This window comes from Podarcis tiliguerta (assembly GCF_965153285.1).
Source record: "Podarcis tiliguerta genome assembly, chromosome: 7".
NCBI lineage: Eukaryota > Metazoa > Chordata > Lepidosauria > Squamata > Lacertidae > Podarcis > Podarcis tiliguerta.
The window spans coordinates 20,069,340-20,084,988 of NC_139540.1; the positions used below are offsets into that span (position 1 = coordinate 20,069,340).

The following is a 15,649-nucleotide window of genomic DNA, read 5'->3' on the forward strand; positions in this document are numbered from 1 at the left end:
TAAAGGGATTGAAAGAGCCAGTAAATAGGAAATGTCTTAATCACCACGCCAGATTTTCCCACTTAACGTACAGAAGTGTTGGCAGGTGGGTTAGATTTTTACAATGCCATGTCTAAGAATGTGTCAGATTTTCCTGTTTTTTTCTTGAATAGGCCCCGAATATGTCTCAAATGACGGCAATACTTGAAATTTTTCTCAAAATTGGATTTGGAGTGCCAACTTAAAATGTGCCCTCGGGCACCTAGGTTCAGACATCATGTCACTGTGACCTGTGCCCATCTGCATGTCTAGACTATAATTGAAGTTATGTGGCCAACAGCTTTGGCTGCATCTACCCTGAGATTTGTAGATAACTTGGGCATCATAAAGTATATTAAGTTGAAAGTTAGTACCTTCTGGGGAACTGCAGAAGTTTCCTTTTCAGCCTTACTTTATGTTTCAGGTGGCCTGTATTCAGTGATGACTTCTTTATGCATGCGGGAAAAGTATGGGCCATTCATCCATGAATAGCCAATGCCATCCTGATTTGTTGAAACCATAACTTCCATCAATCCTGACCATTGGCCATATTGGCTAAGCCTGATGGAGTTGGAGCCCAGCAACATCTATAGGGCTCCATTTTGGCTACCCCTGCATTAATGAGCCTGTTTAGCAGGCAGCGTTATTGCCAGTCCCTTAAGAACGACCTTTCTTGGATCCTGCCAAGAAAGATACCTATAAACTGGCTTCTGGGGTAGGGGTGTCCACTGGGCAATTGCTTTTACTTGAGATCCTCATGAATTCTATTTTCCAGCAGATGCTACCCAGAACTTCTAGGGAGAGCAAAATATAAAATAAAATAAATATTCATCTAGGTGCCTGAGGGATAACTATGATGCTATTGCATCTGCAGTTATTCAAATCTCTCCTGTTGCATTGGTGCAGTGTTTGACCATGTATGCAGAGCAGAAGAGACTTAAGTCTAGCGCAGAGTATGAAAAATGTAATATGGGTTATTGGGGTTCCCATTGAAGCACGTCCAGTATACAGTCTCCCCATTCCCTTGGTGTCCTGTGCAGATCCATTTCTCTTAAACAAGACCAAAATTATTTCACTCTTGTTTCCCTGTATGTTCCTCAGGATTGTAAACCTGTTACTGGGCAAAGAGCTGTTTGAAATCTGAGGAATCATTCCCAGGGCGGGTGACCTCTGGGCCTTGAGATGCTGCTGAACTACAGTTCCCATGATTCTTGGCCATTGGTCATTCTGGCAGTGGATGCTGGGAGTTGATGTTCCTCAAGATTTGGAGGGCCACAGGCTGCCCACACCTGTTCTGAGCAGTCTTTCCAATGCAGAACATTGCTTTCTGTGGGTTCAGATACATGTGGATAGAGGTTCTCCCCTGTATGGAAGTAAATCTTAAAAATCTTGTACAAATAAGGCACTCGGTTGTGATCAGACATTGCACATGCACAGGGGAGCTAAATTATTCTAAGGTCAGGTGCCAGTCAAGTCATTCTGTAGGTTTTATTATTCCGGCGGGGTCTTGTTTTTAATTTGTAATGCACCTAGCACAATATTAGGCTCTTAAAATCACAAAGCTTTTATTAGTACATTTTAGCCTTCATCTCGTCAGATTAACTCCTTGCAAATAGGCAGCCTGGATTTAAGTTTGTTTAAATATCTCTCGGGAATAAAACTATATAAACGATACACAAATATTTAAAACTTTGTTTATCCGGGACAAGTTTGTGGCCTAAAATATCATTCGAGGAAAACCAAGTTGTTGCTTTTAATGTCTAAAAGAGCTTAGAGAAAGATGCATTAGCTGAAGTAGGGTTATCTGATTCCTCCTAATTCCTAATGTTTAAACAGCTTTTGTCTTTTGGAAAGGCAACTTCTGCTCTGCCTAATTACTGGCAATAAAAAGTAAGTAAGGGATTTAAGACTTGCGGAGTGTTCCAGTTGGAGGAAAGTATAATTAAAGTTGGCGAGGTCCTTGTTTCCTTTAGGAAATAGAGACTTTAGAAAGGTTTTAAGAGACACTAATTTTATATTTATTTTTTTTAAAAAATGTAGCTTGTCTGTGTTAAGCTCATGTTCTGAGTGTTTTAACTAAATAGCAAGCTGTAAAGGGCGCATGTTCTCAAGGACACTTTTTAAAAACAACACATCTCTAGGGATTTCCCTTCCCCTTTGCTAATTATAGACCCCCTTCCATTTTGCACTCACACTTTAACTGCTGGTGCACAAGAGGTAAGGAGGAGTTCAAAAGGAAGATGGATCCAAAGGGAAGGCCCATGCATTATATATCCATGGCATTTAGCTTCAAAGCAGTCATAATTAGACTCTTAGTGAAAAGGGTGGGAGTTTCAAAGTGATCTACACCAGCCTGACTTTGATACAAATGAAGTACTTTGAACTGAAAGTCAAAACTTTTTTTGGCGGTGGAGTGAGGCGGGGGGAAAGAAATCGGGCAATTTGGATTTCCTGTTGGGTCTAAGGCTATCCTAAGAATGGAGCAATTACTTTATTTTATTTTGCTAGAGTCCTAGTGGGATAGCGTTCTTACTTGCTACCCACTTTTAACTCGACGCTGTTTTGTAATCAAGCTTAACTGCTGTTTCAGTGTTTTCCTTGGCCTGTAAGGATGATTTGTGTTAGTTTTTCTGGCCCGCCTGAAGCCCCAGCGCAATGGACTATCATCTGTAGCCTTACAAAACAGATACATCGTCTCTCACCCACACTTCCACATGCCTTGTCTGAACCTAGCAGCACTTTTAAGAATAAAAACGTAAAAACGACGAGGTCATATCCAGCACTTGCACAGTGGAACTTCCCCTTCCTCTCCTCGCCCTGTGTTTCCTTCTGCCAGACAGGCTCCACAGGGCCTCCCAACCTTCTGGAGAACATTTTGATGGCACACAGGGCACTGCTTAGGAATTTGCACTGCAGAAGTCAGTTGCAGCCGTGGAGCAGCAATGCTGGTTGCAACCCACTGCTTCCAAAAGATGCATATTTTTTAATTCCCCCTTTATTTGTAGATGTTTTCTAACTGGCTGCAGGGGATGGTGCAGTGGGGCTGCACTGCTCACCTGAGCTCTATCCGAGATGAGTTGCTGCAGCAGAGGAAGGGTTCGGCTTTGGCAAGGTTGGCACAGTGCACATGCACTGGGGCAGCCAATTCTGCTGGCAAATTTGCACCGTGCCAGCCTCATCACTGATGCACCCCTCTCCATCTCAGTATACTGCATTGACTCAGCTCCATGGTGCATGGCTTCATCTGCAGCCCATTACACCATCCACTGGTAATATCTGGAATTTTTTTGCTAATAAAGCCATAGCAGAGCTAGTAAAAAAAACTCAACAACACCACTCTGACAAGGAATGACCCCTCCCGGGGTTGTAAAACAGCTGAGCTATGTCCCCACAAACATCATGAAGTTGCTCAGCTTATTTCTGAACCACAATGATGCTCAGAAATAATCCCCTGTCGGTGATAAATAACTCCAGGGACATCCTACTCTTCCAGTTATTTGGTTTATTACATACTGTTTTCAGGCCATGCATATCTGTTTTCCTCTAATTCTGCCGCTGATTTTTTATGACCTAATGCAATGACAATAAAACCATTATTTACATTTACTTGAATAGGATAGTTTTATCTGTGTAGACGCAGGACACATCACCCGGTGAGCTTCCTACCACCCCGTTTGGCAATATCATTTGAAACGGAAGTGCAGGAAGTTGTCCCTCCTAAGAATAGAATAGGTATCGTTTGGGAGAATCAGCTGCCAACATAGCTCAGCCCCAGTGTGACCTGCACCTGCCATAAAGGCAGAAGAAGAGGCCTGCTAGATCAGGCTAGGGGCCCATCTAGTCCAGCAGGCTGTTCCCACAGTAGCCAAACAGATGCCTATGGAAAGCCCCAAAGCAACAGCACTCTTGCCACTCATGAATCCTAGCAGCTGGCCGTCAGAGGCCTCTGGCAGTAGATTTAGAACATAGCCACCATGACTGGTAACCATTTGATGGCCTTCATCCAATGGGTCTCAAGCACCAAAGACAGGCTCAGGCGGATTGAGCAGATGAAACCAATAGTAGGTCTAATGGTCAAGAAGGTGGTTTCTACACGTGCTGTAGAGGGAAGTGAGGGGCAGATGGGGCTTGTCAACGTGGGAAGGCATCCCATCTAGGAGAACGAAACTCGGATCCTAAACCTCTGCTGCCTTGCGGGATACCTTCGGGAGATGAAAAGGCTAAGGAGTAAAGCCTACACAGCTCTGGAGTCGCTAAGGTGGTTGGATGGCACCTTGTACGCCTCTTTCTGGCAACTCCTGTAGCCAAGCTGGTGTCAGATGTATTGCTTGTGTTCCTTTGGACCACATCAGCGAGGCCAAGAAAGGGGAAAGCCAGGACCTCCATACACACTGCCCAGGCTTGCGCCCCGGGAAGGTCAGTTTATTGCTATTAATGCAGAGGTTTGACTTCACGCCAGAGGTGCCCTCTATTGTCTCTCGAGACAGATGGATGCCAACAATCCTCCAGGAATTTGTGTGGTCTTCTTTTAAAGGCATCCCAGTTGGTGTCCATCATTGCTTGGGGAGCAGCTTTCAGGGTGTGAAGGTTTGAGTGGCATATCTGCTTTCCCTTAGGGAAGACTAGGTATGTGGGGGTTTGGCAAGAGCAGTGTGGTGTGAAAACAGAATGGGCAAATAAGTTATACATCCAGCACCCACCCCCAGTTGGCTTATTCTGTCCCAAAGGGAAAGGTCTATAACGCTCGGCTTTTCATGAAGAATACCACATGTTCAGTTCCTGTCATCTGCCACTAAAAGGATCAAGGTAACAGTTGATCTAGAAGACTCACCTGCTTTTAATACAGTGCAGCAAATACTGCGCTAGGTGCACCCATCTTCGTGTGCCTCATCTACATGAGGTCCAGAGGGTGGCAACATGAGAACGGTGGCTTTTTTGTGGTGTCTCTCCACTTGTGGAATGCTCTCCCCAGGAATGGGTCCCTGGTGCCTTCATTTCATATCTTTAGGTACCAGGCAAATACATTCCTCTTCTCCCAGCCTTTTGGCTAATGAAACAATCTATAGCCTTTAAAAGTGTGTTGTTTTTGTTTGTTACGATGTTCTGTATTTTGTGTGTGTGTGTTTTTATGTTGTAAACATAACTGTCCTCGGATGAAGGGTAGTATAGAAATGCAATTATTATTATTATTTCTTATGAAATGTGAAGGGGGAGCTGGATACATGAAGTCTCTCAAGTTGGTGCAGCAATTCCCCCAAATTTCTCCTTTCCTCTGTGTTTTCAATTACTCAAACCTAGCTTCGGAGGGCAGCTATGAAATCATGTTGAACAGTGTCCACCAGCCCTCCCTAAATGTACAACCCCTGCCTGCTTTTTGTTCAGTTTCTCATTTAGCTTTATGACTAATGAGTCCCAAGCGTAAAGTAGCCAACACCAGTTCATGTTATTGGGTTTCCTCCTTATGCCACTGCACGTCTTGACTTTTAAGTGTTGCTCTCTTTCACTTTGCTTCAGTTTTTTAAATGCTTCAAACGTGTGCGTGTATGTTTTCGCCTTTTGCTGTTTGGGTAGATCTGGTGTTGGGCTTGTGTTTTTGTTGGACTGCCACATCTTTGGATCCCTGCAGATTTTGGGGCTTGGAAAAAGTTGAAACTTACAATAAAAGACAAAATAAACAAGCCATCAAAGGGGGAAAAATTAAATCTCTGTTTATTCACCTGCATGTGAGACTAACGCTGGTCCAGAGCAGCAAGCTGAAATATTTCAGATATTAAAAGACTTGACAAAAACAAATTTAGTTTTCAATATTTGAGACATAAGTACATGGCAACAATGTGCAGGTTGTAGTTAGCGGGATACATAGAAGGGTGTGGGGAGTGGTGATGGAAGAAGTGGAAATAGGCAAAGACTGATAGTTATTGGTAATGCCAATCAGGATATAGTTCCATGTATATAGAATTATAGAATCTTAGAGTTGGAAGGTACCCCCGGGTCATCTACTCCAACCCCCTGCAATACAGGAATCCCAGCTAAAGTATCCATGACAGATGGCCATCCAACCTCTGCTTAAAAACCTTCAAGGAAGGAGAGTCCATCACTTCTTGTGGGGAGTCTCTTCCACTGCCAAACAGCTCTTACTGTCAGAAAGGTTTTCTGAATGTTTAGTTGGAATCTCCTTTCTTGTGACTTGAAGCCATTGGTCTAAGTCTTACCCTCCAGAGCTGGAGAAAACAAGCATGCTTCCTCTTCCATGCGACAGCCCTTGATATATTTGAAGATGGCTATCCTATCTCGTCTCGGTCTCCTCTTTTCCAGGCCAAACGTACCCAGCTCCTTCAGTTCCTCATAAGGCTTGGTTTCCAGACCCTTGATCATCTTGGTTGCCCTTCTCTGCACACATTCCTGCACACCTTCCAACATCCTCCTTAAATGGTGGTGCCCAGAATTTGACACAGTATTCCAGATGTGGCCTGACCAAGGCAGAATAGAGTGGTACTATTACTTCTCTTGATCTGGACACTATACTTTGGAGACATATATTTGTGTGTCTCCCCTAGGCGCGTGTATGTGCAATTAAACTTAGTTGTAGTGACAGCCAATGCATTTCTGAACCCTTACATGTCTCTGACATTGACAGGCAAAAGCCTTATACCCCAAGTGTTTCCAACCACCCAAGAAATGCAGGGATTCCCTCAGGAAACACACATGCTGTCTGCAACAAATGGCCCAGTGTGATCTTCACCTCACTGCAGGAGTGCTCCTGTATATCCAGTGGCGTAGCGTGGGGGGTGCAGGGGGGGCCGGCCGCACCGGGCGCAACATCTGAGGGGTAGGGTTAGGGGGCGCAAATCCACGGGTTAGGGGGCGCAAATTACTTGCCTTGCCCTGGGTGCTGACAACCCACGCTACGCCACTGTGTATATCCATGCCTTCCTGTAGGATACTATAAGAACATAAGATCCCTGCTGAATCTATCTAGTTCAGCATCCTCTTCTCTTTCTTGACTCTTACTTCTGCTTGAAGGCTGATAATTGATTCATTGGAAAGATAATACCATGCCCCCCTTTGAACGATGGATAGAAGGCTTGCCTACTCCTGCAACACACAGAGAGATTGCTTTTAGACATAGATTGTGTATGGACAAATATAGTGATACAGTCATACCTCGGGTTGAAGTAGCTTCGGGATAAGTACTTTCGGGTTGCACGCTGCAGCGACCCGGAAGTAATGGGGCGCGTTACTTCCGGGTTCCGCCGCTCGCACGTGCGCAGACGGTCAAAATGACATCATGCACAGAAGCAGCAAATCGCGATCTGTGCATGCACAGACGTGCGGACACGGGTTGCGTTCGCTTTTGGATGCGAATGGGGCTCCAGAACGGATCCCGTTCACATCCAGAGGTACCACTGTATTTTGAATGCATTTATATGAAGCACAATGACTTGTTACTAATTTTATACTCGTAAGAACAATCATACAACTTATTTACCCACGCTCTACTGATTGAGCTATTCATAGCTACAAATAATGGGGTAAATACAGTACTGTGTTAAAAATGAGGACAGAGGAAAGGTTTTTAAGAATGGGTTCGTTGTCAGGAAACTGATTTGGCTTGTCTTTCTTTTGCAATGGGTTTTCCTTCAAGTTCCCAGTTCAAAGTGTTAAGTGAGGATAGGTACAAAGGTGGGATGTGGGGGAAAGGTTTTTAAAACCCATCAGCCCCTGGGAATAAAAACAGTCTCCAATTCCCCCCTTCCTTGTTTGCAAAGTGACACTTCCTTAGAGGTGTTCACACATAACGTTCCACCAGAGTGCCATCTCTGTGTACACAAATAGTTAAGCTGGGCACTCATAAAAGCATTCACATGCAACATTCAACAAGTGTACAGTCTGTGTACCTGTGTGCACAACACTTCAGGTGTTAAAAAAGTAGTGTACGCTCTGTTACAGAGACGGGTGCATTTGTTTATTTTATTTCATAAAATTCAAATACCGCTTGATTTGGGGGTGGGTGGGTGTCAAAGAGAAGATAGTGCAAGAGAAAGACAGGCCAGGCCAAATGTTCAAGGAGAGTACAGAGGCCTTGGGAGAGTCTTTATGGTTGGCTACAGAGAACTGGAATATCAGCTCCAGGCCGTGGGTTCCCTCATCCTGCCACAGCACATGCCCGTTAAGCAGTTGTCTCGTCGTCAGGCCCTTAACAGGCAATGCTTTCCAAGCTGCATTAAGTAATGTTCAAAATGCGCAAGAGCCACAGAAGAGCTACATGCGGTCTGCTGTTAAATAAGCATTAGAAGCCAGTAATCCATAAGCCTTTATTTTTGCAGCTTCTGTCTTTGCTCATTAGTCTTATCTAATGCCGGCTTTAATTTCCACTGATCTATTTATGCTAGAATTTCACTTAATAAACCTTGTATGGATTAATCTGGTTGTCTTCTTGGCGCACATCTTAAACTTTTAAGACTTAAAGGATTCTCCTTTCAAGACCCTGGCTGATCCAAAGTCCCATCATAAGATAAAGATTTCTTGGAGGGCTACCAAGAAGTTGGGATATAGAAGTGAAATTGGTGGTAGGAAACTCTCAAAAACAAGATCTAAACTGGCATGTTTATGGCCCAGAAACATAGTTGGAAAGTCATAGTCCTTTGCTGCTCTTACCTCCCCAGCAACTGGTATTTAGTGGCAATCTGCCTTTGGTTATGGAGGTTCCATATTGCCATCATGACTAATAGCCATTGATAGACCTGGCCTACAGGAATTCGTCTGCTTCCACGTGGAGCCACTTTCAGCCTTCCATTTTTTGCTTGTTTTCCTCCTGAATACGCAACAATGGGTTGGATCCAGACTTAAGTTATGCCCCATTGAAATCAACAGGGAATGCTAGTTTCACAGGTGTAGATTTTTATTTTTGGCCATCTTCTTACTGGAAAAGAACAGTTAATTTTTTTTAATTACACATTCTTTTAAAAATATCACAAATGGAAAGAATGTTCTCTTGGTTTCAATTTTCAAATTAAATCCACTGTTCTCTGTCCACTAGCACAAGAGCGGAACTTGTGCTTTCCTGTGCTGAGCAGCATTCTGCAAGTGCAACAAGAGATTAATTTAGTGCTACACCATATTTTGACAGATTAAATGACCTCAAATTTAGACTGCAGATGCAGCCGTGGGGGAAAAGGTAGGCTTATGCTGAAGTAAAAACCACTTTCCTCCTTTGAACCCAATCCTTATTGTTGCTGCTCCCATTTGTACACCACTGTCCACTGACTTCGCTTAAGTTGCTCTCCAACTTCATTTAGTATTATGCACATGTAGTAATAATTTTTGGCTTGTTAAACTATACCACATGGCATGGGGGGGGAGGGGAAGTGAATGGAGCTTTCACTTCCAAAGCAAATTGGAAGTGCCCACTTCACTACCATGTCTGCTGAAGTTCCCTGCCCTCTCCTTCAGTTGTTGTTTTTCCTCTATGCAGGCTTTTAAAGGGAAGATAAATATTGCCACATGCTTATTTTTGGGTTCTAATACTGTTGTTGTTGTTGTTGTCGTCTTCTTTTTTAATTCCACAGCCAACTATGGACCAAATCCAATTTGCAAAGGCTGTTTGTCTTGCTCAAAGGACAATGGATGCATCAGATGTCAGCATAAGTTGTTCTTCTTTCTCCGAAGGGAAGGAATGAGGCAATATGGGGAATGCTTGAATTCCTGCCCGCCAGGGTACTACGGTCTGCGAGCCCCAGACATGAACAGATGTTCAAGTGAGTTTCCTTTCATGTTTCTTTTTTTAAAATCTGTAATTTCAAAACTAAGTTATTGGTGAGGGTGGAGACGATACTTTTGTAGACAACTCCAATACATTGTAGGCATTCCTTCCTAAAAGAATCTCCAGTTGTCTGGTCACTGTGCTTTGGACACCTCTAAAGATTTGTTGTTGTTTAGTCATGTCCAACTCTTCGTGACCCCATGGACCAGAGCACGCCAGGCGCTCATTTTACACGATGGTTCCTGAGATCAAGGAGCAGTTTTTCATCTGGTGTTTGGATACTATCAGATGCTATTTTGAATCAAGTTGGTAGATTGAACTTTTCAAAACTGTCCCGTCTTGAACCACTGATGTCAAAAGTGCATTGGTTCCCCTCCCATTTCTTAGAATTCCCAAGCAATTCCAAGTGCAAGCCTCAATCGTCTGTAAATTTATTATCCATTGGAACTTCTTTCTTCCCTTAGGTCATAAACCTGTGTCCCTTCCACTGTTGTTGGACTACAACTCCCATCATCCCTGACCACTGGCCATGCTGTCTGGGGCTGATGGGAATTGGAGTCCAGCAACACTGAGGGCCACAGGTTCCCTGCCGATGGGGGGGGTAATTATCTGAAGCAAACCTCTTGCTTGGTACACTTACAATTGTTTGTAAGTGTTCATACAGTGGTACCTCTGGTTACGTACTTAATTCGTTCCGGAGGTCTGTTCTTAACCTGAAGCACCACTTTAGCTAATGGGGCCTCCTGCTGCCGCTGTGCTGCCGCTGCACTGCCGCTGCACGATTTCTGTTCTCATCCTGAAGCAAAGTTCTTAACCTGAGGTAATATTTCTGGGCTAGTGGAGTCTGTAACCTGTAGTGTATGTAACCTGAAGCGTAGGTAACCCGAGGTAGCACTGTGTATTTTTGAGATCAGAATCTGTTCTTCCCAGTGCTTTTGTTCTAAAAAAATGTTTAGGGATACTCTCATTTTGACTCAAGAAAATCACCATTTTATAGTTCAATTTGGGAAAAATAAATACAGTAAATGGACAGAAGTACAAAGATTCACAAAATGTTTAGGGGTATGCGTCCCCCTGCATCCCCCCAGAAAGAAATGCCACTGGTTCTCCCCATCTCTCTGAGCAGAAGAGATACACCTGCTATCTGTTCTGTGCATTGAGCTCTGATGTTGGGCAACTCCTGTTTAATTTCAATGGGAGCTTGCACTGTTTTGTGTTCTGAACTCATGATTTATGTTACCATTTTATTTATCTTGGTTCTGGTGCTGAGTATGCGCTCATTTTTTGAAATGTCAGTTTGACATGATGAATTAAATTCTCTTTCTGGAACTTCTTGCTTAACTTGAAATGCCCTTTTCTCGCTTCCAAGATAGTCCTGCAGTTCTCCACAATTCCCCATGCGCGTCAGTGGGACTTGAACTCGGGTAATTTTGTTCATGACTCCGAAGTAAATCCAGTTGTGTCCAGCGGGCCTTATGTGTACTTATAAGTGTACTTATTATTGCAACCTAGCTCCAGTCCTTTTTCTTTGGTGCGAAAGTTTCCAGGTAAAAGCTCTGCCTAGTTTCATTCACTTTATGATAACTTCTCACAAAACTATTGAAATTCTTGGAAGTTTTCATGTTTTGATTTCAGAGCACAAAGTAGTCAAGCTCTCACACCAGCAGAATAAGTTTGGATACAAGTTTCCCTAAGTTGTGTGTACAGAACAATGCTGGCTATGCCACAGTTTAGCATTATATGCAAACAAACCCTTTACGTCTATGAAACTGCCTTTGGAAAAATGTACTGGATAATAACTTCTTTTGAAATCTCAGGGTATGAGACTGCTTGGATTTGTATACAGTGGTACCTCGGGTTACAGGCGCTTCAGGTTACAGATGCTTCAGGTTACAGACTCCACTAACCCAGAAATAGTAGCTTGGGTTAAGAACTTTGCTTCAGGATGAGAACAGAAATCGCGCAGCAGCGGCGTGGTGGCAACGGGAGGCCCCATTAGCAAAAGTGGTGCTTCAGGTTAAGAACAGTTTCAGGTTAAGAACGGACCTCCAGAACGAATTAAATACTTAACCTGAGGTACTGCTGCACTCATAAATCTTGCCATCATGTTTGAGACATGGGAGTGAAATGCATGACTCCATTCAGGTGTGTTTTACTCAGGGTATACTCAGTGAAACTAATAAGCATGATCAAAGTAGGCCCACTAATTTCAAAGTGTCTGCTCTGAGTAAAACATAGTTAAGTACCACCCTTTATTTATTTTTAGGAATTGTACTGATTGTTTTGTTTTGTCTTTTAAATCCAAATAATGTGACCTCATAATAATAACAGCAGCATTATGCTTTGTATTATTAATGAAGCAATAATACACTTCAGTATTTCTCTGTGTGTTTTCCTGTTTCATCCCTAAATCTAATATAATCAGTAGTATAGTGTAATTAAACCATGCATCCTAAGAAAAAAAATGGATGAATTTTAATTCTCACATTAAGCTTTTGTCTGTTTCCTCCTGAATATTCCATATTTTGGAGCAACCCAGCCAGATGGCCAGGGTATAAATACAATCATCATTATCATTATCATTTGATTTGTTATACTCATTTTTTTCCTTCATTCCAGCTGTCTCAGCCCTCAAGTTCCTTTCTGTCTTTTGGCCCTCCAGCTGTTTTTGGACTACAACTTCCGTCATCCTTAGCTAACAGGACCAGCGACCAGGGATGATGGGAATTTTAGCTCCAAAACAGCTGGAGGGCCATTAAGCAGTAATGAAAGATCTGACAGTAGATGAGTCAGGATATACTGAAGCATAGTAATGCACTGTGTTGAACCCTTTACTTGTACAGTCATACCTCGGGTTGAAGTTGTTCCGGGTTGAGTGCTTTCAGGTTACGCTCTGGGATGACCTTGAAGTAACAGAACACGTTACTTCCAGGTTTCGCTGCTCGCGCATGCACAGACGGTCAAAATGACTTCATGCGCGGAAGTGGCGACCTGCGCACGCGCAGATGCGGGTTGCATTCGCCTCAGGATGCGAACGGGGCTCTGGAACGGATCCCGTTCGTATCCAGAGGTACCACTGTACAGTGGTACCTCGGGTTACATACGCTTCAGGTTACATATGCTTCAGGTTACAGACTCCGCTAACCCAGAAATAGAGCTTCAGGTTAAGAACTTTGCTTCAGGATGAGAACAGAAATCGTGCTCCGGTGGCGCAGTAGCAGCAGGAGGCCCCATTAGCTAAAGTGGTGCTTCAGGTTAAGAACAGTTTCAGGTTAAGTAGGGACCTCCGGAACAAATTAAGTACTTAACCTGAGGTACCACTGTAATCCTATTTGCTGTTTGTGTCACCTGACTCCTGTTGAGCAACAACTGCGACAATGGTTCCCTGGCTATCTGCAGCAGTGGCATTGGGGCTGGAGAGAAATATGAGCCTCTGCTGTGAGATGGCCCCCCAGTCAATGAAGGTTGGGGGGGGCCTTTGAAGATGGGAAGGAGTTAACCATGCTTTCCTGATTTAGCTAGTTCAGTGGTGGACCTCCAGATGTTGTTGGACTTCAGTTTGCATCATCCACGACCGTTGGATGAGGCTGATGTGAGCTCGAGGGCCACAGATTCTCTCAATCTGGTCAGGGCAGGTGATGTGATTCTCTTCACTTTCACTGCTCTGCGTGTTGGATGAGATCACCCAGTTCTGTCTCTTCCTTGCAAAGTACCGTATTTTTCGCTCTATAAGACGCACCAGACCACAAGACGCACCTAGTTTTTGGAGGAGGAAAACAAGAAAAAAAATATTTTGAATCTCAGAAGCCAGAACAGCAAGAGGGATCGCTGCGCAGTGAAAGCAGCAATCCCTCTTGCTGTTCTGGCTTCTGGGGTAGCTGCGCAGCCTGCATTCACTCCATAAGACGCACACACATTTCCCCTTACTTTTTAGGAGGGAAAAAGTGAGTCTTATAGAGCAAAAAATACGGTACTTCTGGCAAATGCGTCTCTAGCTTCTTCTTAAAAGTTGTGTTGGTGGGGAGGAATCAAAGCTCAGTGGTAGGACGTGCAAGTGGGATTTATCCCTCAATGTTGCATTGTATTCTCACTTCCAAACAGGAATGATCCTGTTCAGGGTTCCAGCCATCTCCTCCTCTAGGACACTCTAGCTTGTAAGAGGGTCATGCAAGGCTCACTATTCTGGTTTTCTTTTCCACTTGTCAGTTGCCACTTTGCATTTCCTTGCTACCTAGCATGAACATGAGCTTTAGCAAGCTCTGTCACAGCTGCGAAGGGGAGATAGAAGGTTCTGCTTTCGTTTTAGATTAACTGCCATTTAGAAAGTCAGCTGAACCGTAAGCAGTGATTGACCTTAACTATGATTAATCGCTGGCTTCATAAACCATGGCTTGAAGTTGGTCTGTTTCTACTAACCACATTTAAGATCAACCACAGTTTGTATGGATTCAGATGGTATGGCAAGCAATTGAAAACTGTGGAAGCTTCCGAAAGTGTCCTTATGGTCACCCTGAAGGGGGAGTTCGCCAGCATATGGGCCACTGCAGCTCATTCACAAACACTTAACTATGGTTTAATATTATGTGTCCAAACCAGCTCACCATCTTGCCTTTTTAGCTCTGATATCGGTGGCCCTGTTTTTGCTGTGTGTTGCTGTGTTACCCAATATGATCCTGCAAGTTATTAAGACCCTGCCCTACTATCTTTCATACATTTTCAAAATACACAAATAAATATGAAATTCTTCTTTCCTGATGTTGGATGCCCTTTCTGACTCCGAACATTTTTTTGTCTGTTGCTCTGACATTGTTTTCGCAGTTTAAAAATAGCTTTGGCTGCATTCAAAATCCCTACTGGTTTTTACAGAAGGGGGGTCTTAGGAGAGTTTGGTGTAAAACGCTTGCACTCTGAATATCTTTGAGCAGAAGAAGTCTTCGACCTTTTCTTATTTCTGGAACATTTTTGCATTTGCAATAGAAAAGCGCTTGAACCTGTGTATCTTAGGGAAAATGTTAACATGGATTGAAAAGTGCCACTCTTGCCAAACACAACACTGTGAATGCCACGCAGCTCAACGCAGCAGCTCTAAAATTATGAAAAAAAGGTGCATTTTCAAATCTAATTTTCTTCACTAGCTATGAGCTAGGCATCTCAAATTTGCAAGACTGTTTAGAGTTGTTTTTTTCCTGGTTACGGTGTGCCATGTAATTTCATCTCTAAAGTTGCATACATGGATTTATTTATTTATTTTTGCCAGATGGAAGAAAACTAATCACCCTCTAAAGTAGGGGTAGCCAGCGTGGTACCCACCAGATACTGTTACAGCTCCTCCTCATCCCTGATTGTTGCCCATGCTGGCTAGGCCTGAAGGGAGTTGGAGTCCAGTAATATATGAAGGGCACCACATGGTCTCCAAGGCAACAGGAATTCTTTGGGGTTTGGTCCGCATGTCACAGGAGGTTTGAACCAACACTATGGCAGGTCTGATAGAGTGGGCTCTTTCTTGGACATAGTAAAATGCAGGGCCGGCTCAAGATGTTTCACTGCCTGAGGCAAAGGAAAGGATGGCACCCTCTCCCAAGGCACATACAAAAGCCAATTTGACAGGTAGTTGACTCTTGCCACAATACTGGTGAAAGACAGTGTTGTCCACTGTACTTGAGGCCAGCAGGCTAGCGTAGGGGCTGTAAAGTGGACCTCATGGTGCTCACAGCTCTGTCCACTCCCTACACCTCAGCATTCACCACCTGAGGCAGTTACCTCACTCTGCCTCATCATAGGGCTGCCCCCGGTCAAAAATTATTCCAGTCCATACCTCAGACCTGTCGTGGGGATACATAAGATACCTAAGGAGTGGCTGTGGTCAAC

At 43.8% G+C, this 15,649-nt stretch overlaps 1 protein-coding gene across 2 annotated transcripts in view; it reads left to right on the plus strand.

The window, feature by feature from the left end:
• Positions 1 to 15,649, plus strand: part of RSPO2 (R-spondin 2) — a 114,734-nt gene that overhangs the window by 47,502 nt on the left and 51,583 nt on the right. For both annotated transcript variants that reach the window (XM_083450738.1, XM_083450737.1), the window contains exon 3: positions 9,588 to 9,776. In XM_083450738.1, coding sequence (XP_083306864.1) covers positions 9,588 to 9,776 — 189 coding nt within the window. The remainder of the gene's footprint in view (positions 1 to 9,587; positions 9,777 to 15,649) is intronic.